Genomic DNA, 23,285 nt, shown 5'->3' on the forward strand with positions numbered 1-23,285 from the left:
TGGGGCAGGCCTAGAAAGTGCTGAGTCATGGAGCCACACCCCACAGGATATAAAAACAGCAAGGGCTGCTATGCCTCTTCGTAGCAGGCAAATCAACTGCTTGACTGGAGCTGAAGTACTGTTTGTTGACACATCAGCATCAAGGGAGATAACAGAGACACTTGGCAGACGCTCGCTAGTTTGCTGCCAAAGCCAATAGTGCCGGCTAATTAAGCCATTGCTCGGACTGAGGCTTGGCAATTGGCTCATGCTTATGACCGTTGCTGTTTCTCAAGGTCATGCAATCCCTTTTTGCGACCTTCTGACAAGCAAAATCAATGGGGAAGGCAGATTCACTTAACAACTGGGTTACTGGTTTAACGACGGCAATGATTCACTTAACAACCGTGGCAAGAAAGGTCGTAAAATGGGGGGAAACTTCACTTAACAAATGTCTCATTTGACAACAAAAATTTGGGGCTCAATTGTGGTCGTATGTCAAGGACTACCTATACAGTAAGACAAATCATCCATGTTCACTGCTACAGACCTACAAAATGCATTTTTGTAAATCATGCTTTTGGTTAGGGTTATCTTGATCAAGTTGTTGTTGTTTTTTCCCCTCACCCAACCGAGCCTGTTTTCTTCATTTACGCTTGAAGGCAACCTAGAAAACAATTTAATTTGGATTAAGCATTAGCTTTAGTGCTTTCCTTTTGAAGCAACGGTGGGTCAGCGCAGAAGCTCGTTTTTCCATCTCTTGCTGCAGTGAGAGTTGTGGTAGTGATTAAAAATTGCTAAGTGGGCTGTTTCGCTCTCCTCAGGTTGCTGCTGGAAATATAATCAATCAGCCAATCAATAAAAGCTTACTTCCTTTTGACATTTAAAAAAAAAAAAGGCTCTTACGGAAATGATTTTCAGGTGAAAATAAAGAAAAGAATAAGCAACTTTCTTAGGTAAAAAAACCCTGCACTCTGCAGAAGCTCAACCCAGTTAGAAAATTGTTTTATGATTTTCGAAACTGCCTCTCCCCTTTTTGGTGTGTTCTTTTTCCTAAATAAAAGATCGTTCTTCCGTGATAAATGTTTTTCCCATGGCTTTTTTTAAATAAGGCATCAGATAATTTTGAAATAAAAGGTTGGACTGCAAAATCAAGTTGGGAGGAAAAGGTGAGCAAAGATCTGGGAGAAAAATAAAAGATTTCCCTCCTTCGTTTCTCCATTAAGATTCTGTAAGGTGGGATTTGCATCAGACCCAAGCATTATTGAGCAAGGAAAAAGCAGTTAAAATGTTCTGCACAGTCTTAGCTGTGCCTCTTGCATGAAGATTTGGGAATTAAACCAGCAGATAATCCGGAAAGCCTTTAATTTCAATAATAAGCCTGGAATGACATCTTTCCCCCCCCCTCAAAAAAATAAAATAAAAATAAATCTCATTAATTCACTTTTGCCCCCAGTTTCTCTTCTTCCTCCCTTTTCAGTGCCTTTTTAAAAAAAACTACATTTCCCATGTAACCCCGGGATTTCCCATGAGCCTTTTCCAGCGCCCACGAGGAGGCAGGCCCGGGACAAAAAAAAAAGACATTTAATTTTCAACTCATAAGAATTATTGATTTTTTAAAAAAAGAATAATAATAATAATTGGCCTTTTTTTAAAAAAATGGCTGGAATGAAGGAATGGAGAAGCCCCGGGGAAAATGGCTTCCCGTTCCTATGGCAACGAGGCCCACCACCATGCTCTGCCTTCTCGCCCCGCCCAAAACTTCATTCAAGAAGAAAGCGGCCGAAGAGAAGGAAGGAGGGGAGGAGGGAGGATGGTTGGACTTGCCTTCCCGACAGGCTTCGCGCCGCCGGACCGGAAGCGGCTCCTCCTCGGGCGGTGCCTTAAAGCGGAAGGGCCAAGGCGGGGCGGGGCTGTAGTTCCTTTCGGGCCTCGCCAGTCGCGCAGCGCCAGTCGAAGCCGCCGCGGAGCCTGACGAGGCCACCGAGCCGCGCCTCTGCCGCCTCAGCCCGGACCGCCGAAAAGCACCGCCGCCTCTTCTTCTTTCTCTTCGCCGCCTCAACCGCCCGGCGCCATGGTAAGACCCGCCGCTTCGCCGCCCCCCCACTCTCCTCACACATTCCCCCCCCCTCACGTTAGGCCGCCATCTTGTCTCCCGGCCGCCATTTTGTGGGGGCTTCCTCAGGGAGGCGGCGGGGGGGGGAGGCCGTCGTAACACCCCCTCTGAGGTGGCTTCTCTGAGGTATTTCAAACTCGGGTTTTTTTTTCCTTCAAGACCCCCCAATATTCCCTTTATCTTCCCTTTTTCTCTCCTTTTCCCCCAGAGCTGCTTCCCCCAATATTCCTTTATCTTCCTTTTTCTCTCCTTTCACCCCCCAGAGCTGCTTCTCCTCCCCAATATTCCCTTTATTTTCCCTTTTTCTCTTCTTTCACCCCTTCCGCCTTAGAACTATTTCTCCCAATTTCTGGGGGAGGGTTTCCTCCTTTCTCCCCCCCCCCTTGCAAATCAGGGGGCTGAAGGGTCTCTGCGCCCCCCCATCTTCTTCCCTCAGTGCCTTTTCTCTCCTGAAGGGGGCTGAAGGGTTTTCTGCCCCCAAATATGAGGAGATATGAAATATCCTCCTGTCGCCCCATTATCTTCCTCAGTGCCTTTTCACTCCCAGTTTTGCCCCCATATGAGGACATGAAGTATCCTCTCTGCCCCCCATTTTAGAAAGAAGGATTCATTCTTCCCTCCTCATTGATGACTCCTCCCAGTTTCTGGGAGGTTGCGGGGTCTCCTTTTCCCCTCTCTGCAGATCGGGGTGGGGTGTTATAGGAGTATCCCCATAGCCTTGCGCCCCCATCCTCTCTCCCACCTGTTTCTCCCAATTTGGGGTGGGGGTCTCCTTCCTCCCCCCAAATGCAAGGAGACGTGAAGCATGGCTTCCTCTGTGCCCCCACCTTAGAAGAAACGATTCCTTCTCCCCCCAAATGCCTGTCCTAGCAATGGGTGAGAAGCCAAAAATGCAACCCCATGGCCCCATCTTCCTTTCCTTATCCTCATCTTTCCTCTCCTCCCTTGGGGGGGGCGCTTCCCACTTAAATCTGAATGCCCCCCCATCATATTTCTTGGCCCAAAGTTGCTCTCTCTTTACCTCTTTTTTTTTTTTGCCTCTCCCCCAAATTAGGAACTCATTAATGGCTTCATTTCCCCCACTCCCCCTTGGTCTTTTCAAATGGGGAGGAAAGGGTCTACTACTCCCCCCCCTCCCAAATTTTTCTCCCTCTTTTTTTTTTTTTTGCCTGGTTTTGTCGCCTCAGCTAGTTACGCTAGTCAGCTTTTGGGTGATCTGGTGGCTTTTGGGGGGTGCATACACACACACACACACCAAAAAAAAATATCCTGTGCTCATTTCATCACTCCCATCCCTGGGATTCCTTGGCTTCCCCAAGATGGCTGGAAGACAATTATCCCCGGCCACACATGGCTGAGAAAGGATGGCCCTTGTGTGTCTTTTGGCACGCCTGCGTCGCTAAAGGGCCATGTGCGCGGCACAATGGAGGCCAGGAGAGGAACATGGGCCGCCACACAATTGGGGATGGGGCTCCTTTCTGGTCAGGGGATGATGGGAACTGTAGGCTGGGTCACCAATTGAGGGGGAGGACATTATCCCTCCCGCTGAGTGATGGCAGAGTTTTAACAGTGGGAGTCCCTCCCCAGTTCTCAAGTTCCAACGCCCATATATGGGAAGAGACAAGAAATACAGACTATTCCTCTGTTTGTAAGTGTATTTAGGAGAACAAAGGGTATGGAATTGCCATGTACCTGTACTATTGTTTCAGTAAATCCCCCTCCTCCTAAATTTTGTGCTGGCAGCCCGCATTCTCCTCGCCATCTCATTCTACACCTTCTCCCCTGCCTCAGCCTGCCAAAAGACCCTTTGCTCAACCTCCCCCCCATTTCCTCTGGCCTTTTCAATGCTGCTGTCACCTCCCTTTTGGGTTGAGTAAGGGGTTGGACTAGAAGACCTCCAAAGTCCCTTCCAACCCATATAATTCTACAGTCGAATTCCTTCCCCCAGGTTTCCAACTCTGCAATCCTGAATTCTTTTCCTCCATCTCGAACATTTCTCTTTGCAGCCTCCCCCCCTCCCCCCTCTCTGCGGCAGGGCGCCACTTCCCTTTCTGCAGCCCAAGCACCATCTGGCAGCTTCGGGCCACCTGCTCTTTTCGGCCTGTATTTTTTCCCCCCTCCCCAGTAAGCTATGATAGCAAGCTACCATTCCTCCCAGCAAAATCTGGAAGAGGGGATTGCCAAAGGCAGTCCTTGGTGTTCCCTTCTTTTCTCTCTCTCTCTCTCTCTCTCTGGGCTGGTGCCACGCCTAGCTCTCCTGCCTAGCTCTCCTGCCTTTCGGTGGGAACGGATGGCTCCTCTTGCGAGGGTGGGAGCTTCCTCTTCAGCCGGCGTCCTTCTGAAAGACTTGCTTTTAATGAAAAGCTTGATGCAGCCAGCTGGAGGAAGGTGTCTCTTTCATCCTGCTTGGTTTTTCCCAACAGACTCTTCAAACTTTCCTTGGCCTCTATAATCATGGTTTTATGGCCCTCAGGGGTGGAGAGCTGCCATGACATGCAATGCAATGCCCGAACACACAAACCCTATTCTGGCTTCTTGGTTGCCACAAGAAGGTTGCTCCTGCCCCGAACAATCCGATCCCACGTTAGCCCAGCCCTACCTAACATGTTGTGCGAACCCTGAAATGGGTTTTCTACAGAGTGGTCAGTCAATCAGTTCCCTTTTCCGCAGCCAGAGTTTGCACTCGGGTGGGAAGGAAGTTGCAGAGATGGGGCGGTGCAGTCTTTTGTGGCAATCCGTTCCTTGTCTTGGTATAACAGAATCGGAAGGGACCTTGGAGGTCTTCTAGTCCAACCCCTTGCTCTAGCAGGAGACCCTACACCATTCTGGACAAATGGCTTTCCAGTCTTTTGGTAAAAACCTCCAGCGATGGAGCACCTTCACAACTTCGGGAGACAAACCTGATTGTTCTCACTGTTAGGAAATTTCTTCTTAGTCTTAAATTGCTTCTCTGCCTTGGTTTCCATCCTTTGCTTCTTTTCCTGCCTTCAGGTGCTTTGGAGAATAGGTTGACCCCCCTCTTCTTTGTGGCAACACCCCAAATATTGGAATATTGTGCAAAAATAGGATAGAGCATTTGAAGAGCATCCCGGTTACTAGTTTGTTAGCTGTGCTTTCTAGTTTAGCATATGATGTGAATCTCGTGATGGATAAACCTGATTTAACAAACGGTGACTGATAAACTTAGCATGTGCCTGGAATTTCCCACGCCTGCCTTACCTGTTGTAATCTTGTACAGGGGGCATCGATTTGGGAACACAAGGCTAGAATTTTCATTGTTTTTTTTTTTTTTTTTTTTTTTTATTGAAAGAGTTTTAAAAAAAACAAAAACATTTTCCCCCTTTTTTCCCCCTCCCTCCCAAAAAAAAAAAAAAAACAAAACATCCCCCTCCCTCCCCCACCCCCGGCTTCCCGGGTCAATCACAAGGTAAAGTCCAATCCAAATAACCACATCCAAAGCTTTTCGTCTCCCAACCCCCTCCCCATTACATAAAATAACTTTCTAATTATTCAAAGGCAATCTGATATTTCTTAATCTGATATCTGTTTTGTAGATAATCAATCCATTTTTTCCATTCAATTAAATATCTTTCCTGCGTATTGTCTTTTAAAACGCTGAGATTTTAGCCATCTCAGCCAAGTTAATAACTTTCAATATCCATTCTTCTATTGTAGGTATCTCTTCTTCTTCCAGTATTGTCCAATCAACAGTCTTGCTGCTGTTATTAAGTTCAAAATCAGTTTAGTCTCAATCCCTGTACAATCCATTATAATTCCCAAAAGGAAAAATTGTGGCAGGAACTTTATCTTCTTCTTCAGTACATTTTGAATAATCCACCAAATTCTTATCCAAAAGACCTTAATTTTCTTGCAAGTCCACCAAATATGAAAATATGTAGCATCATCACAATCACACCTCCAACATTTCGCTTGGATATTAGGATACATACATGATAATTTTTTGGGATCTAAATGCCATCTATAAAACATCTTATAAAAATTTTCCTTAAATTCTGTGCTTGTGTAAACTTAACATTTCTAACCCAAATTTTCTCCCATGTTTCCAACATTATTGGTTCCTGAATATTCTGTGCCCATTTTATCATACAATCCTTTACCAAATCCTTTTCCGAATCTATTTCAAGCAACACATTATACAATCTCTTTATATGCTCCTGGGTCTGATTTCTAATTTGCTTTATTAAATTTTCCTCCCTTTGCATTATACCAATTTTCTGATCTTCTTTCCATCTAGCACTTATTTGCCCGTATTGAAACCAAGTAATTCCTCCCTTCTTCATTTAATACCTGTAATGATTTTAATTGCAATCTACCTCCTTCAGCATACAAAAGTTCTTTATAAGTAATCATTTCCTGTTTCTGTTCTATATTTATATTCTCTATTGCATGTCTGGGGCTCGCCCATATAGGAATCTTGTAATCTAATTTATAAGAATATTTTTTCCAGACCAAAAGAGCACTTCTCAACACATGATTCTTAAAAGCCCTATCCACTTTTTCCATAAAATAAGTACGCATGCCATCCATATAACAAGTCATAACCTTCTATATTCAAAATTCTTTCCTCTGTTAAGTTAAACCAGTCACTTATTACTGAAAGGGTTACTGCTTCATAATATAGTTTAAAGTTAGGCATTCTTAAACCACCTCTTTCCCGTGAATCCTGTATTATTTTCATTTTAACGCTCGCCTTTTTACCCTGCCATATAAATTTATTAATCCCACTCTGCCAATCTTCCAAATTTTTATCCTTTTTAATTATAGGTATCATCTGGAACAGAAACAAAAATCTAGGTAACACATTCATTTTAATAGCCGCAATCCTTCCCAATAGGGATAACTGCAATTTCTTCCAGCCATTCATATCATTCTGAACTTTTTGCCATAGCAAGTCATAATTATTCTTATAAAGTTTCTTGTTCGATGAGCTAATATAGACCCCTAAATATTTAACCTTTTTTACTACCTCAAATCCTGTCATTTCCTCTAGTTTTTGTTTCTGTTGTATAGACATATTTTTAATTATCACTTTTGTTTTTTTCTGATTTATTTTAAATCCTGATACCTTTCCATATTTATCAATTACTTCCAACAAAAATCTACTTGAATTTATAGGATTCATTAACGTAACCACTACATCATCTGCAAAAGCTCTAACTTTGTACTCATATTGTCTAATCTTAATTCCTCTATTTTCATTAATTCTCGTATTTTATCTAATAATGGTTCCAGAGTCAAAACAAACAATAATGGTGATAAGGGACATCCCTGTCTTGTTCCTTTCGCAATCTTAATAACTTCTGTCAAACTACCATTTACTATAATCTGTGCTGTTTGCTCTCCATAAATCGCTTTAATTATTCTAATAAAACAGTCTCCAAATTGCATTTTCTCTATTAATTTAAATAAAAAATCCCAATGCAATCGATCAAAGGCTTTCTCTGCATCCAAAAAAATAAGTGCCGCTGAAGTATTCTTCTTTTCCAAATATTCCAATATATTAATAATCTGTCTAACATTATTCCTCATCTGCCTCCCTTTTATAAAACCAGATTGATCAGTATGAATTCTTTGTTGTAAAACTAACATTAATCTATTTGCTATTATTTTTACAAAAATCTTATAATCATTATTTAAAAGTGAAATCGGCCTATAGTTACCAGGTTTAGAGCAGTCTTGCTCCTCTTCGGTATCAGTGAAATAAAAGATGTTTTCCATGACGGGGTATTCCCACCCTAATTGTATCTGATTAAATAATTCTTTAAGTGGGCCTAATATTTCATCCTGTGTTTTTTATAATAAGTTGCTGTAAGACCATCTGTACCAGGGTTTTCCCATTTTAATTGTTTAATTGCCTCCACTATTTCTCCAGTAGCTATCGGCCGGTTCAGCTCCTCCTCTGTTCTAATGTTAGAATATTCACCTTATAATCTTTCAAATAATCATAAATGTCCCTATCCAATATTTTGTCTTTTTGCATATAGTGCAGTATAAAATTCTGAGAATGCCTTTTAATTTTATCCTGTTGATATGTCTCTTTACCTTTATATTCTATTTTTGTATGACACGTGCTTTCTGTTTCTTCCTTAAATTATATGCCAACCATCTCCCAGGTTTATTTGCATTACAAAAGGTATTATGTTTAGCATATTGTATATTCGTTGCCACCTGGTCTGCCATTAACATATTAAATTGACTCTGTAATATTTTTATAGCCTCTTTAAGTTTATGATCTTGTGGGTTTTGAATTAATAACTGTTGCTTCCTTTGAATTTCTTCTTCCAAATATCTACGCTGCCTTTGTTTATTATTCCTTTGCCTGTTGTCCAAATAAATCAATATCACTCTAATAAACGCTTTGCTCGCTTCCCACACAGTTCCTATAGGTGTCCCTTTGTACATATTAAAATCAAAAAATTCTTTTAACTGTTTCTTACAATAAGTTACATTATCCTCATATCTAAACAGATTTTCATTCAACCTCCATGTTCTACCACCTTTTTTCCCTTGTAATAATTCCATCCATACTGGGCTATGGTCAGTTAAACACCTCGAAAATATCTTCGTTTTCTTCACCCTAGAAAGCAAGTCATTAGAAATTAAAATAAAATCAATGCGTGAAAAAGATTGATGCCTATCAGAAAAAAAAGTAAAATCTCTCTCATCTGGATTCCGTAACCTCCATATATCTCTAAACTCAAAGTCTTCCATCATTTCAAAAAAAGATTTTGGTAATTTTGCATGTATAGGTATCTTCTTGGAGGAAGTTCTCTTATCCTTCTTGTATCAATTACTCCATTCCAGTCTCCTAATAAAATAAACGAACTATAATCCCAGAGGGTCAACCTCTCATGTAACATTTTGTAAAACTTTTCTTGTTGCTGATTAGGTGCATAAATACCTATCAACAAAGTCTTTTTTGCATCTATCACCAGTTCAATAGCAATAAATCTTCCTTGAATATCTGCCTCAATTAGCTTAGCTGGTATATCCTTCCTGATATATACAACAATTCCATGCTTCTTTTCCAAAGCTGATGCAACAAAATGGTTACCCAATTTTGAATTAACTAAATATTTTTGGTCTGATAATTTTATATGTGTCTCTTGCAAACAAATCACATCATTTTTAAATTGTTTCAAGTAGTGAAATATTTTCCTTCTTTTCTGAGCTGAATTCAAGCCATTAACATTCCATGACAAGATTCTATTTGCCATTACTGGCCTCCTGAAGCTTTGAAGCAGACAACGGAAGCTCCTCCTCCGGTATCTTCCGTCTAGCTCCTCCCACAGCTTCCATAATGGGATCCTGACTTTTACTTTGAGACTGTTGCTCTTCTTTACGCTTAAGGGCTCCTCTTGTCACCCTTTGCTCTTGTGGTTCCTCTAATACTGGCAGCAATAAAGGCTCTTGGGTCACCACGCCTTCTTGAGTCTCTTGAAGTTTTTCTATCACTTCTATTTCGACTTTCAAAACTGTAGAAAGAAAATCCTTTGCCTTTAAAACCGTGTCAATTCTATATCTCCTTCCTTGATAGAATAGTGTCAGTCCAACTGGCACCTCCCATCTGAATTGAATCTGATGTTTTTTAAGTTCTTGTGTAAAAAAAGCAAATTGCTTCCTGTCTCTTAACATCTTTGAAGGAATCTCTTTCAACACCTTCAACTCCTGTTCTCCAATTTTTAAAGTTGTCTGATATGAAACTTGCAGAATTTGATTTCTCATAGTCCTTTTCACAAAATAAACCACAATGTCCCGAGGAAGCTTTCTCTGTCTTGCAATCCAAGAATTAACTCTATATATTTTATCAATTTGGTAAGCTACCTCTTGGGGGTCCGCTTCAATAAATTCAGCCAATGCTTCTGATATAATTTTTCTTAAGTCTTCTCCACGCTCTTCTCGCATACCACGAATTCTAAGAGCTCCTTCCATAAGTTTATATTGTAATATCACAACCTGATCTTCATTTTGATCCACTTTTTTCTGAACACCTTTCATTTCATCTTCTAAATACTTATTTGACTGAGAGATCTGTTGCATTTCCACTTCCAATCCTTCAATTTTTTTACTCAGTCCTTGAACTGCCATAAGAATATCTTCTCTTATTTTTGCATTAAAATTCTCCATCATCTCTTTTTGCCTATCTTCAGAAAGTTTTAATTGTTCTTTCAATATTTCCTCAAGACTTGGTTCAGATCCTTCTTCCAGAAGGCTTTAAAGGTTTAGCTGCCATTCTGTCTTCAAAAGAATCAGGAATTCAAACTTAATAACTCTCCTTCCTCCTTTCAGTATAAAAACTCCGTTTGTAACAATCCACAAGTAACGCTGCTTCATCGTACTAAAAATTTTACTTTCACTTTTAGACGCCATTTTAAAAGTCAATTAATCAAAGACAAAGAAAGGTTTCAAATTTCAAAAGGGAGTCGGTACTTGCCGTGCTGATTCTACATCAAAGTTCGAACGCTTGTGAAATTCCGTCTGCTTGGAATATCAATCAATTTAATAAGTTCTCTAGAGCAGAAGCAACATTCCTCTCCTTTTCCCTGATAAAAACAGGGGCGTGCTGAAGTTGGAAGGAGTGGAATTCGGTGGGGTCATAAATCCAGGAAAATTCGCTCTTAAGAGCAAACCCCCTGTCAGACCTGCCACTCTTCCACAATTCTGATAATCTCTTTCACCCAGAGATTATGCTAAGCTCAGTGAACAGTGATTTATTTTCTGTTTCACTGACTTTTACAATCTTCTAACACGGAGTGCTCTGTTTGAGCACCCAGCAGGAGGGTGACGTCACTGGAGCCTCTCCTAGAATTTTCATTGTTAAACACCTGCAGTGATTCACTTAACAGATGTGGCGAGGAAAGTTGTAAATGGGGCAAAGCTCACTTAATGACCATGTTTAAGAATTTTCATTGTTAAACATGGTCATTAAGCGGGTCACGTCTGATTTTATAACCTTTTTCTGCTGTGGTGGTTAAGTGAATCACTGCAGGTGTTTAAGGGGACGCGGCTTCCCCTATTGCTTGTCAGAAACCGCCTGGGAAGGGCACAAATGGTGATCAGGTGACACCACACCACCCCCGGGATGGCGCAGCCATCATAAGTACACTTCGGTTGCCAATGGCCTGAGTTTTGATCCCATGGCTGTGGGGATGCTGCTGCGGTCAGCAGAAAACCAATCATAAGTCACTTTTCAGTACCGTTGTAACTTAAAACGGTCACTAAATACTTATAAGTCAAGGGCTACCTAGCTGAGGAATTCTGGGAGTTGAAGTCCCCCATTGCCCAGGTTGAGAAGCAGCACTGGTACATTCAGTACAGGTTGTCCTCGACTTACAACAGTTTGTTTAGTGACTGTAGTTAGAACGGCACTGGAAAAGTGACTTCAGACCGTTTTTTCACACTAATGACATGTGATTAGTGATCAGGGTCATGTGATTTACATTGGGATGCTTGACACCTGATTCACATTTATTGGTTGCAGTGTCTTCGGGATCACGTGATCCCCTTTTTCCAACCTTCTGACAAACAAAGTGGGAGGGAGCAGAAGCTGGATTCACTAATTTAACACATGCAGTGATTCACTTAACAGATGTGGCGAGGAAAGTTGTAAATGGGGCAAAGCTCACTTAATGACCATGTTTAAGAATTTTCATTGTTAAACATGGTCATTAAGCGGGTCACGTCTGATTTTATAACCTTTTTCTGCTGTGGTGGTTAAGTGAATCACTGCAGGTGTTTAAGGGGACGCGGCTTCCCCTATTGCTTGTCAGAAACCGCCTGGGAAGGGCACAAATGGTGATCAGGTGACACCACACCACCCCCGGGATGGCGCAGCCATCATAAGTACACTTCGGTTGCCAATGGCCTGAGTTTTGATCCCATGGCTGTGGGGATGCTGCTGCGGTCAGCAGAAAACCAATCATAAGTCACTTTTCAGTACCGTTGTAACTTAAAACGGTCACTAAATACTTATAAGTCAAGGGCTACCTAGCTGAGGAATTCTGGGAGTTGAAGTCCCCCATTGCCCAGGTTGAGAAGCAGCACTGGTACATTCAGTACAGGTTGTCCTCGACTTACAACAGTTTGTTTAGTGACTGTAGTTAGAACGGCACTGGAAAAAGTGACTTCAGACCGTTTTTTCACACTAATGACATGTGATTAGTGATCAGGGTCATGTGATTTACATTGGGATGCTTGACACCTGATTCACATTTATTGGTTGCAGTGTCTTCGGGATCACGTGATCCCCTTTTTCCAACCTTCTGACAAACAAAGTGGGAGGGAGCAGAAGCTGGATTCACTAATTTAACACATGCAGTGATTCACTTAACAGATGTGGCGAGGAAAGTTGTAAATGGGGCAAAGCTCACTTAATAGACGCATCCCTTAACAGCATACATTTTGGGTTCAGTTGTGGTCGCAAGTCGAGGACTTCCAGTATTGTGACAACCTCATTGGGGGGCCGTTGCTGAGCATTTCTCCCCTTGGTCCCCCTGCCCAGGCCTCTGGGGTCACCGTCTGTGACAAAGTCATCCAGGTGTTCAACGACATGAAGGTGCGCAAACACGCCTCCCAGGAGGAGCAGAAGAAGCGCAAGAAGGCCGTCATCTTCTGCCTGAGCGAGGACAAGAAGAAGATCATCCTGGAGGCCGGCAAGGAGATCCTGGTGGGCGACCTGGGAGACACCGTTGATGACCCCTACCTGCACTTTGTCGCCATGCTGCCCCCCGGCGACTGCCGCTACGCCCTCTATGACGCCACCTACGAAACCAAGGAGAGCAAAAAGGAAGATCTGGTCTTCCTCTTCTGGTGAGGCTTCCTTCCTTCCTCCTTCCTTGTCTCTCCCTTCCTCCTCTTCTTTCTCACTCTCTTCCTCCTCCCTCCCTCCTTCCTGTCTCCTTTGCTTTCCCCTCCCTCCCTCGCTCTTTGTCCTCTTTTCCTCCCTCTTTCTCCTTCCTTCTCCCTTCCTTGCTCTCTTCCTCCCTCCCTCCTTCTCTTTCCTTGTCTCTTCCTCCTCCCTTCCTCTTTCTTCTTCCTTCCTTGCTCTCTCTCCTCCTTCCCTCCCTTGCTCTTTGTCCTCCTTCCCTCCCTCTTTCTCTTTCCTTCCTTGCTCTCTTTGTCCTTCCTTCCTTCCTTCCTACCTATGTAGTCATACCCCCCCCCTCTTCAAAGACCCTTTTCCCAGTGACTAAAGGCTGAATACTCTGAGCAGGCAAGCTTCTTTCTGCCCTATTCTGGGAGCTTTTCCGATGGCCATTAAACCAAGTCTGCTTTCAGAGGCATGAGTTGGACTAGACGACCTCCAAGGTCCCTTCCAACTCTGTTGCTCTTGTTATTCTGAGTTGCCTAGGTTGCCCCCTTGCTGGGTATGTATGTGAGTGTGAAGACTGGCACCTTATCACCAGCCTCTTGTCTGAATTTGGCGGCTTCTTCCTTAACCAAAGCTGCTTGGCTGTGTGCCATTAAGGAGGTGATTTTCCTCCATCAGCATGTGAGGTGGGATACCATGACTGACCCCTCCCAGATTGGTGCAAAGAGCTGTGTGTGAGAGCTCTCCTCCACACCTTTAAAATTAAAGCACTGTAGGAAGACTGCCACTTATCCTGCCTGGTCTCCTCTCCCTCCCAGCCTCCGTACCAGGGGAATAGGCTTCTAGACGGCTGCTTCACTCCCAGTGTGTTAAGCTGGGGCGAGAAAACAATAATTAACTTGGGATGATCTGTATAATTGAGGACCTGGAGACAGGAGGTGTCTGGGGCTGGCCTGGCTTGCAGCTTCCCGGCCATCCACAGTTGGGGCCTCCCTGAAAAAGAGTGCACAGGGGAGGGTCTCAACCACATCCTGCTGTCCTCCAGTCTTCCCATAAGCGATTTAATTTTAAAGGTGCACCTCCCATCACCTCTTGACGGGCAGGTATGAGGCCCAGTCTGAAGGTGGGAAAGCTTCTTGGCTCCCCCCGCGTTAACATCTCCCAAGCAGCAAGGCTTATGCTGGGCTAGGTAGTGGGTGATGTAGGGTTCCCGTGAAGTGCTCCTCCTGAGAATGCCCCCATTTGAGCCATGGTGGCACAGTGGTTAGAGTGCAGCATTGATCCTCTAATGGATCCTCAGCGGCTTGAAGTTGAGCTTTCCATCCTTCCAAGGTCTGTCAAATGAGGACCCAGATTGCTGGGGGCAAGAGGCTGACACGTAAAACATTGTGAAGCGGTATATTAAATCTACGTGCTTATTGCCTTTCCTTCCTTCCCTCCCTCCCAGTAGTTAGAATGCAGTATTGGCAAGCAAACTCTGCCCACTGCCAGGAGTTCGATCCTGATCGGTTCAAGGTTGACTCAGCCTTCTGTCCTTCCGAGGTCTGTCAAATGAGGACCCAGATTGCTGGGGGCAAGAGGCTGACTCTTTAAACCGCTTAGAGAAGGCCGCAAAGCACTGTGAAGTGGCATAATAAGTCTTGATTGCTGTTGCTATTTGGGGGGTTTGTTAATGAATGACCTCTTCCACATTTGCTTCCTTTTGGAAACCCTGCTCCTTCCATAGCATCAACGCAGGAACTAGAGTCGCCTCGTAGGGAGATACGGGTAGCATAAAACACTTAATAAATGAAAACAAAATGGCAAGACTGGCAGGCAAAAACAGTGGTGGGAAGGAGGCCAGTAACATACCCGGTGTGTGAAAGCTTTTGTCTCTCCCTGCAGGGCGCCAGAGTGTGCTACTATGAAGAGCAAGATGATCTACGCCAGCTCCAAGGATGCCCTCAAGAAGAAATTTCCAGGTGAGAGCCAGCAGGTGTGAGCATAGGTAGAGAGGCAGGGCTTGTACCACCGGGGTTCTGGCTGGCTGCCCATTGGAGCTCAGGGATGATAGGTGACCCAGCTGAATGCCCGTAGCCGTGGCTCGCCCTCAAATTGATCTCTTCCCTGGACATGTTGGCATCTTACTTGATGGATGCCCAGCGTGAGAGAGTTCTCGGCGGCTCCCCATTGGCTGGAGGGAGGCCCAACGCCTGCGGTTAGAAACAGGAAGTGAGTTGAATTGAAATACAGGCAGTCCCTGACTTCGAAGTTGCAACAGCACTGACGCTGTCTGGACTGTTTTTCACACTTAACGTTTGCAGCCGCCTCTTGGTCACCTGATCAGAATTCGGACCTTTGCCAACGGAGTCATATTTTATCCCAGGGTCGCGTGATCCCCATTTGTGACCTTTGGGGGAAGCCAGGTTCACTTAACAACCGGTGGTTAGTCACAAATGCAACGATTCCCCTAACAATGAAATAAAACGGGGCAGAGCTCGCTTAAACGTTTCACGTCAGTGATGTAAATTTGGGGGGGTGGGTCTGTCGTCATAAGTCAAGGACTACCTGTAATATCCCAATTTGGGCTGATTCCTCTGGACTTTTTAAATCCTCTAATTTTAGAAAAGGCTTTGGGATGTTGTGACTTGATTCTGAATCGGGTGTCTTCCCAAAACTTCAGGGATCTTTTAGCATCCCAAGTCATCCCAGTCTTCTTACTTTCCTCCCCCCATGTTGAACTGCTACTGCAAGTAGTCCTCGACTTATAACCATTCACTTAGTGACGGTCCGAAATGACACCGGCCCTTGAAAGGAAGTCACTTAAGTGCTAGTCCTCTCGTCTCACCCCCCCCGCGGTCGTGCGATCGCCCAATTCGAGTGCTTGGCACAACCGGCGTGTATTTATTGACAATCGTCAATGAGGGTTCCAAGGCTATGGTGATCGCCGTCTGCGGCTTCCGACAAAAGTCAGTGGGTGGAAGCCGGGTCCGCTTAACGACCCCGCGATTCACTTTTGCAATCGCAGGGGTTCACCACCGTGGCAAGCATCATAAAATGGGGGCACAGCTCGCTTAGCAGCGGCCTTGCTTAATGATGGAAATTCCTGGTCCCAATTGTCATAAGTGGAGGACTAGCTGTACAGCCAATTTGGGTCTTTCCGACACACGCACCTCTTTTCAGCTGTCTCAAAGGAGGACTTCCCCTTTTTCCAGCATCAAGGAAGTGCTGGGGATTTCAAAAGTTGGAAATGAGTTATGATTGGCTCCTCCACTTCTGGTTGGGGATTCTTTCCCCCAGCAGTTTAATCTCCCAGTGCAAGTATCGGGGTGTGTGACTTGAAGGGGGCGCTTCAAAATATTTTGTTTTTCCAGCATTAAAATTACTTTTCTGCAGCCAGGATTCTGTTCTCTGGGCTCTGCTATTGGGGGGGGGGGGCGCAGAGGGAAGGGGTCAACAGCCAGTGAGGGAGATAATGATACAAGGTGGATCTGGGTATTTCCCCCCCCCCCCCCCGGGGTTCAAATCCAGCCCTTTGGCTTGTCTCCATCCGGCCCTGACTGACTTGTGTGGTTCACAGGTAGTCCTCGACTTAAATGACCACAATCGAGTCCAAAGTTTCTGTTGCTAAGTGGGACATTTGTTAAATGAATTTGGCCCCCTTTCCCCGACCTCTTCTTGCTCCAGGTGTTAAGTGAAATCACTGCCATTGTTCAGTTAGCAACTCGGTTGTTAAATGAATCGGGCTTCCTCATTGACTCTGCTTTGTCAGAAGGTTGCAAAAGGGGATCGCGTGACCCCAGGACACTGCAGCTGTCATAAGTACAAGTCGGATGCCAAGCGTCTGCATTTTGATCATGGGGATGCTACAAAAATGGTCCCTGCTCACTTTTTTTAACTCCCGTTCTAACTTTGAAACGGTCACTCGATGAACTATTGTAAGTTTGGCTACCTGTACTTTTAGCTTTTAATAAAAGTACTTTTAGGTGGGTTTTTTTTTAAAGGCATTTTTATGGCCCCAGGCTACCTGTTGCCCTATGGCTGTCCCTATCTGTTCTGCATGGGTTACTTTTATTATGAAGGACACTGCAAATTGTTTTTTTTTTATAATTTAATATACGTGCATGCCTACATATCTTCTAAGCCCTATCGGTGTGGCGCTTTGCCACAGTCCCAGTTTCCCATGCAGCCCCTTGGGGAAAATAAATTGCCTGTCCCTGATATCCTGCCTTGAGCGGGAGGGTTGGACTAGAACAGGGGTCCCCAACCTTGGCAACTTTAAGCCTGGAGGACTTCAACTCCCAGAATACCCCAGCCAGCTTTGCTGGCTGGGGTATTCTGGGAGTTGAAGTCCACCAGGCTTAAAGTTGCCAAGGTTGGGGACCCCTGGACTAGAAGACCACCGAGGTCCCTTTCAGCTGTATCATCATCTAACAACCCCTTGTGGGGTGGAGTCTGGGCAACTGAATGGAACTGAGTGTTTTACTGGCCGGATGCCCTTCCTGTCGCTGATGAGGAGTTTTGTTCGGCAGATCTGTTCTCATTGTGCCCAGAGGGAGAAATAACTTGCCTCTACCTAGGATCGAACTCCCTTTCCGGCTGTATGAGTCCCAACAAATCTGAAGAACCCAGCCTTAGGTGCCAGAGTGGGGACAACCCCCATACACTCCCCACCCTCAAATCTCACCCCTCCTTCCTCTTTCCCCCCCACAGGGATCAAGCACGAATGGCAAGCAAACGGCCTAGAAGACATTAAAGACCGCCAGAGTCTAGCGGAAAAGCTGGGAGGCAGCTGCGTCATCAGCTTGGAGGGCAAGCCCGTGTGAGACCCCATCCTCCTTTTTCCCGGGTCCCCTGTCGTGCCAGTGACTCTGGAGCTTCCATGTTAATGGCCCCATGCTACTGGTGGGGGTGGGGTTGGGGGGGGGGGTTCCTTCCTTTTCTCAGTTCCATTCCAATTATTATTATTTTTTTTCTGCCTTCTCATCTTCCCTGGCCTGGTGCTTTCTCTCTCTCTCTCTCTCCTCCTGTCTCAGCAGCTGGCTTGCAGCCTGCTGTTCAAATTTGCCAAACGTGCTACAGCTTATTTCTTTTTTTTTTCCCTCCTCCACTCCTCTCCAGCTCCTTTCCCTCCTTCCTTCCTTCCTTCCTTCCTTCTCTTTCTCTCTCTTTCCCCCCCCCCCCCTTCAAACTCTAGAGGTGACATTCCTAAAGGAGGGGCGGCGGGAGGGGGTGTTTCTCCATTCCTCAGCCTCTTCCTTGGTTTTCTTTGGTCCACCTGCTTCCTCCAGTTCTCCTCCTCTTCCTCTCGAGGGTTGTGGGGAGGGCGGCGGTAAGCAGCCAATGGTTAGGATCGATGGGGACCTGAATTTCCAGAATTAAGTCCGTTTTCCAGTGTGTACAAAAAAGAAAAAGGGTGTTTTTTTTAAAAAACAAAACGAAATGGGTCTCTGTATGTGTGTGTGTTCTTTTTTTTTTTTTCTTTTTCACCAGAAAGTGTGGAATGGCAACTGCGTTCCCCGGGCCCCCTTCCCTGTGATCAACTTCCTCTCCCCTTCCTCTTAACTCTCCCTCCCCTTAACTACTGCCATAGTAGCTCTGTGCTTGTCTGTAGTACCGTGTACAAATAAAATATTGTGGAAAAAAACAGTTGCGCCCATCTCTACGTTGGGGGTGGAATTAACAAACTATGGAAGCAGCACCACCAAGAACCTGAATTCAGTAATAAAAAAATAATAATTCTAACTTTGGCGCTTCGCCTGGTTTTATTTGCTCGGGCTTTGGGGTGGGGGAAGAGGCTGACCTCACAATCCAGGGTGGGTTAATCTCTTTGCCGACGGAGAGAAATAACTTGGCAGCTTGGTTTGAACGGTGGCGTAGTTTGGGCTCTCTGAGCTTGGTTGGCTTCCTTGCAGACGTTTCGTGACCCGTCTAGGTAATGTCATCAATGCTAGAAGAGAGAGTTGTGCAGGGAGGAGGAGGAGAATGAGGAAGAATATTGGTTTCTTGATGGTCTCTGAATTCAGTTTTCTTGCAGACATTTCAGGACCCAACTAGGGAACATCATCAGCGCTGGAAGGGAGTTGGGTTTGCTGCAAATGCCCCATTTTTTGCACTGATGATGTTACCTAGTTGGGTCATGAAACGTCTGCAAGGGAACCAAGCTCAGAGCACTGAGGATCTCATAGTCTTCCTCTTCCTCCTCCATTCTGGAAACCACTCCCTTCTAGCACTGATTATTTTACTTAGTTGTGTCATGAAACAACTGCAACAAAACCACCCAAGTTTTCAGAAAGCATCAAAGGCCCCACAGTTAATCTCTTGCATTGAGTTGGTAGGATTGGTCAAATCCTACTTTTGGGTGTGAGCAGGGACCTACGCAAAATTTCCTTTTTCCTCCCCAATCTCTCTAGGGTTTTATCTCCCAGCTCTGGATTCCTCCAGAAACTAAACAATTCAATTTTGAAATTTTGTGCATTTTAAGGTTAGAGTTACACACCCACCCACACATAAACACCCACACCAATGGGTTCTTCTTTCTCCTCTTTAAATTCTACATTTGGTGAACCATGTGTTTGATGAAGTGAGCAAACGATGTCACCTTCTAATAAAATTTGAAAAAAAGCGCCCCACCTGTTTTTAGAGCGGATTTTTCCTCTTAAATCTTAAATTCTCAACTCTGCATGTATGGACCCCCTGGGAGTTTGAAGTCCACCCATCTTCACGGTTGAGAAACACCGCTCTTTAAGTTTCAGGCATGCAGGGGCAAATTCAATTTACAAGCTTCTTTGAACATAGTTAATATCTAACCAGGTTGCCTTCAGGGTTGGGAGCAAATCTCCAGCAATAGCTAATCTAGGTTTCTCTCGTCCAATTTCACCGAAACTGATTTTCCATGCAGGCTGAATACAAGTCTCACATCCTTCTCTCAAACCATCCAGGTTCTAAATCTCAGGAAAAAGTTGTGTGTTTTTTAAAAATAATCTATTGTGAGGAAACTCCGATTGGGTGCAGTTTTACAGAAGGCAAAATGGCTTTTTAAGCCAGTTTGTGAGATGATCATGGTTCCCCCAAGGCTTGACACAGATAGTCTTAACAATGATTAATTTAGCGACTCTTGAAAGTTACAAAAAAAAACAAACACCAACCCTGAAAAAAGTCCACTTACAATCCTTTTTCGCACAACCATTGCAGCATCCCGCAAGGTCATGTGATCGAAATTGGCCACCGACTCCTATTTATGACCCCTTTTGTGACAAGTCAATGTGGGAAGCCCGATTCGCTTAACCAACCGCGTTAACTAACTAAACACGGTTTAAGGGGCGCGAAATGGCGCCAAACTCAAACCTGTCTCGCTTAAGCCACAGAAACGTCGGGCTCCCCTTTTGTGGTCGTTAAGTCGAGGCCTGTAAAACGGGACGGCCGCGAGTCGAGGACTGCAAAGGAGACCAAATGTTGCAAAGAAGTCATGGTCGGTCAAGAGTCGCCCTTCCGATTTGCCAAAGGTGGGTTCCGTTAGCCTGGCGTCGTGACTCACACGGCACAGTCTCCCAGGGACGGGCCCTCATTAGAACTCCGGTTCTAATGAAATAATCTTCACGTTTTATTTCTGGGAATGCCGTCAAAAGCTCAGCCCTATCTGCTTTTCGGCTCCTTGGGTGCGGCTAATCCGGTTCCTGCAGCCCCACCAAAGGTGAGACCAAAGTCCTATCTGGGTGGAGTCCTGAAATCTGGGATCATTCACGCTGCCTCGGGCACCCTGGAGGTGAATCACCTTGGCGCAGCCCGGCTGTTCCACCTGGCTGGTACGGCAAGGGAGGCACCAGGCGGAAGAGGAGAAGCCGGGTCTGGTTGTCATCATGATGATGATGATGATGGTGATGCCCTTGGTATAAAACACCCCCCCCCCGCCGGCTAATCCTTGGAGGAAGAAATCCCACCTCTTGAGGCACATGCTTCAGTTAGTCCAGAATGCAGCTGCGCGGGTGATAGAGGGAGCTTCGCGTAGCTCTCCCACGTAACACCGCTCCTGCGCAGCTTGCACTGGCTTCCTGTGGTCTTTCGGGTGCGCTTCAAGATTTTGGTTACCACCTTTAAAGCGCTCCATGGCTTAGGACCCGGGTACTTACGGGACCGCCTGTTGTTACCTTATGCCTCCCACCGACCCGTACGCTCTCACAGAGAGGGACTTCTCAGGGTGCCGTCCGCCAAGCAATGTCGGCTGGCGGCCCCCAGGGGAAGGTCCTTCTCTGTGGGGGCTCCTACACTTTGGAACGAACTTCCCCCGGGCTTACGCCAAATACCTGACCTTCGGACCTTCCGCCGCGAACTGAAGACACATCTTTTCATTCGCGCGGGGCTGGCTTAAATTTTAAATTTTAAATTACATAAATTTTATCGATTTTAAATTTTTTACTAATTTTAAATGGGGTTTTGGTTTTTATAAATTTTTAAAGTTCTAGGCTAATTATAATAAGTTTTTTAACTTGCATTTTAAATTATATACTGTAGTGTCTGTATTTTATTGTTGCCTGTACACCGCCCTGAGTCCTTCGGGAGAAGGCGTATAAAATCATATAAATAATAATAATAATAATAATAATAATAATAATAATAATAATAATAATAATAATAATAATAATAATAATAATAATAATCTGGACATTTGTCTCTTCAGAAGGAAATATGTTTTAGCAGCTCAAGGTTGTACTGGGAGGTTCTTGGTGCTCTCCTGCAGACGTTTCATGACCAAACTAGGTAACATCATCAGTGCTCGAATATGCAAACTCATACTCTTTTTTTTTTTTAGCAGTGATGATGTTACCTAGTTTGGTCATGAAATGTCTGCAAGAAAACCCCGGAGCTCAGAGGCCATTAAGGATCCTGTAGTCCTTGTCTTTGTCCTTTTCCTCCTCTTCTTCCTCCTCTTCCAGAACCCCTCCCCAAATATCTCTGGGCCTGCCCCGTTCACGCTCGTACCCTAAACTATTCCAAAACGTTCTCGTTTGCCTCCGCTCTGTCTTCCCAACCAATCGTGCGAGGGGTAGGTCTTAGAAGTTCACCGGTCCTTTGGCATAGTCCTGAAGGATAGTTGCATTTAAACGAGGTGGAATAATTCCTACGGGAAAATAATCCCATTTAAATAATGACTCTTGGACCGTTTGGAAGCGCTTAGCAATTATAGCTCGGCTATTTCATTATAGGCTTTTACAAATTGCAAAAGCCCGTGTGTGTTTGATGGGAAGAAGTTAGAAGAATTATTCAAATTCAACTGAAAACAAGCGAATTCTATTAGTTTGGACAGCACAAAACTTGACTTTAAAGGGAAGATAAGAATATTTATTCTCCAACCTATTCTCCAACCTATGAAGGCAGGACAAGAAACAATGGATGGAAACTAACCAAGGAGAGAAACAACCTGGAACGAAGGAGAAATTTCCTGACAGTGAGAACAATTAACCCGTGGAACTGCTTGCCACCAGAAGTTGTGGGTGCTCCAACACTGGTGGTTTTTAAGAAGAGTCCGGATAGCCGTTTTATCTGGAATAGAATAAGGTGCCCTGCTTGAGCAAGGGGTTAAACTAGAAGACCTCCAAGCTCCCTTCCAACACTTTATTATTCTGCATTCTATTATTCTGTCCCTTCAATATATCGACCAACTCTTACCCCACAACCCTGCAGGGTAGGCTACATGACCTCACTGTTTCCTCTTTAGTTGAATCAATTTGCTCAAGGGGCTCTAGCAAACCTCCAGGACAGGGCTTAGTTAGCTTAGTCTCATTCGTCATCTTCAGGCTTCAGCTTCGTGCTTCTGGGAGCAATATATATATATATATATATATGTATGTATGTATGTATGTATGTATATGTATATGTATATGAAGATGACGAATGAGACTTTGTCGGAAATGACGCCAAGACACTTCCAATTTTACGCGGGAGAAAACCCGAATAACCAAAGACAGACAGATATAAGGTTATTTTCCCGCCGCTCCGTTGCCAGCCAGGAAATTCCTGCTGGAATTTAGGTTTGCAAATATATATATATCATATATATATATATATATCATATATCCTAACTGCCGGAATTCCTATAAGTCCTTCATGTGATGGCTTGCTCAGGAAACCAGGGTTAAGCAGACCCTGGTGCAGTAGAGGGGATCAGCAACCTATTCTCCAAAGCACCTGAAGGCAGGTCAAGAAGCAATGGATGGAAACTAATCAAGGAGAGAAGCAACTTAGAACGAAAGAGAAACTTCCTGAAAGTGAGAACTACTAACCGGTGGAACTGCTTGCCACTGGAAGTTGTGGGTGCTTCGTCACTGGATGTTTTTTAAGAAGAGACTGGACAGCCACTTGTCTGAGATGGTATCGGCCGGT

The 23,285-nt window shown here is 44.6% G+C and overlaps 1 protein-coding gene across 1 annotated transcript; it reads left to right on the forward strand.

The window, feature by feature from the left end:
* The first annotated feature begins 1,891 nt into the window (after positions 1–1,891).
* On the forward strand, positions 1,892–18,650 carry CFL1 (cofilin 1). The gene is made up of 4 exons (XM_058160534.1): positions 1,892–2,056; positions 12,618–12,925; positions 14,811–14,887; positions 17,619–18,650. Exons 1-4 carry the CDS (start codon positions 2,054–2,056, stop codon positions 17,729–17,731), a joined length of 501 nt encoding a protein of 166 aa, XP_058016517.1. The 5' UTR covers positions 1,892–2,053; the 3' UTR covers positions 17,732–18,650.
* The last annotated feature ends 4,635 nt before the right edge of the window (positions 18,651–23,285 follow it).

The sequence above is a fragment of the Ahaetulla prasina genome, chromosome 17, assembly GCF_028640845.1.
Source record: "Ahaetulla prasina isolate Xishuangbanna chromosome 17, ASM2864084v1, whole genome shotgun sequence".
NCBI classification, from domain to species: Eukaryota; Metazoa; Chordata; class Lepidosauria; order Squamata; family Colubridae; genus Ahaetulla; species Ahaetulla prasina.

Excerpts from the sequence above, each read along its gene's own strand:
- CFL1 (XM_058160534.1), top strand. Across the intron at positions 12,926-14,810 it reads GATCTGGTCTTCCTCTTCTG|GGCGCCAGAGTGTGCTACTA; the intron begins GTGAGGCTTCCT and ends CTCTCCCTGCAG. Across the intron at positions 14,888-17,618 it reads CCTCAAGAAGAAATTTCCAG|GGATCAAGCACGAATGGCAA; the intron begins GTGAGAGCCAGC and ends TCCCCCCCACAG.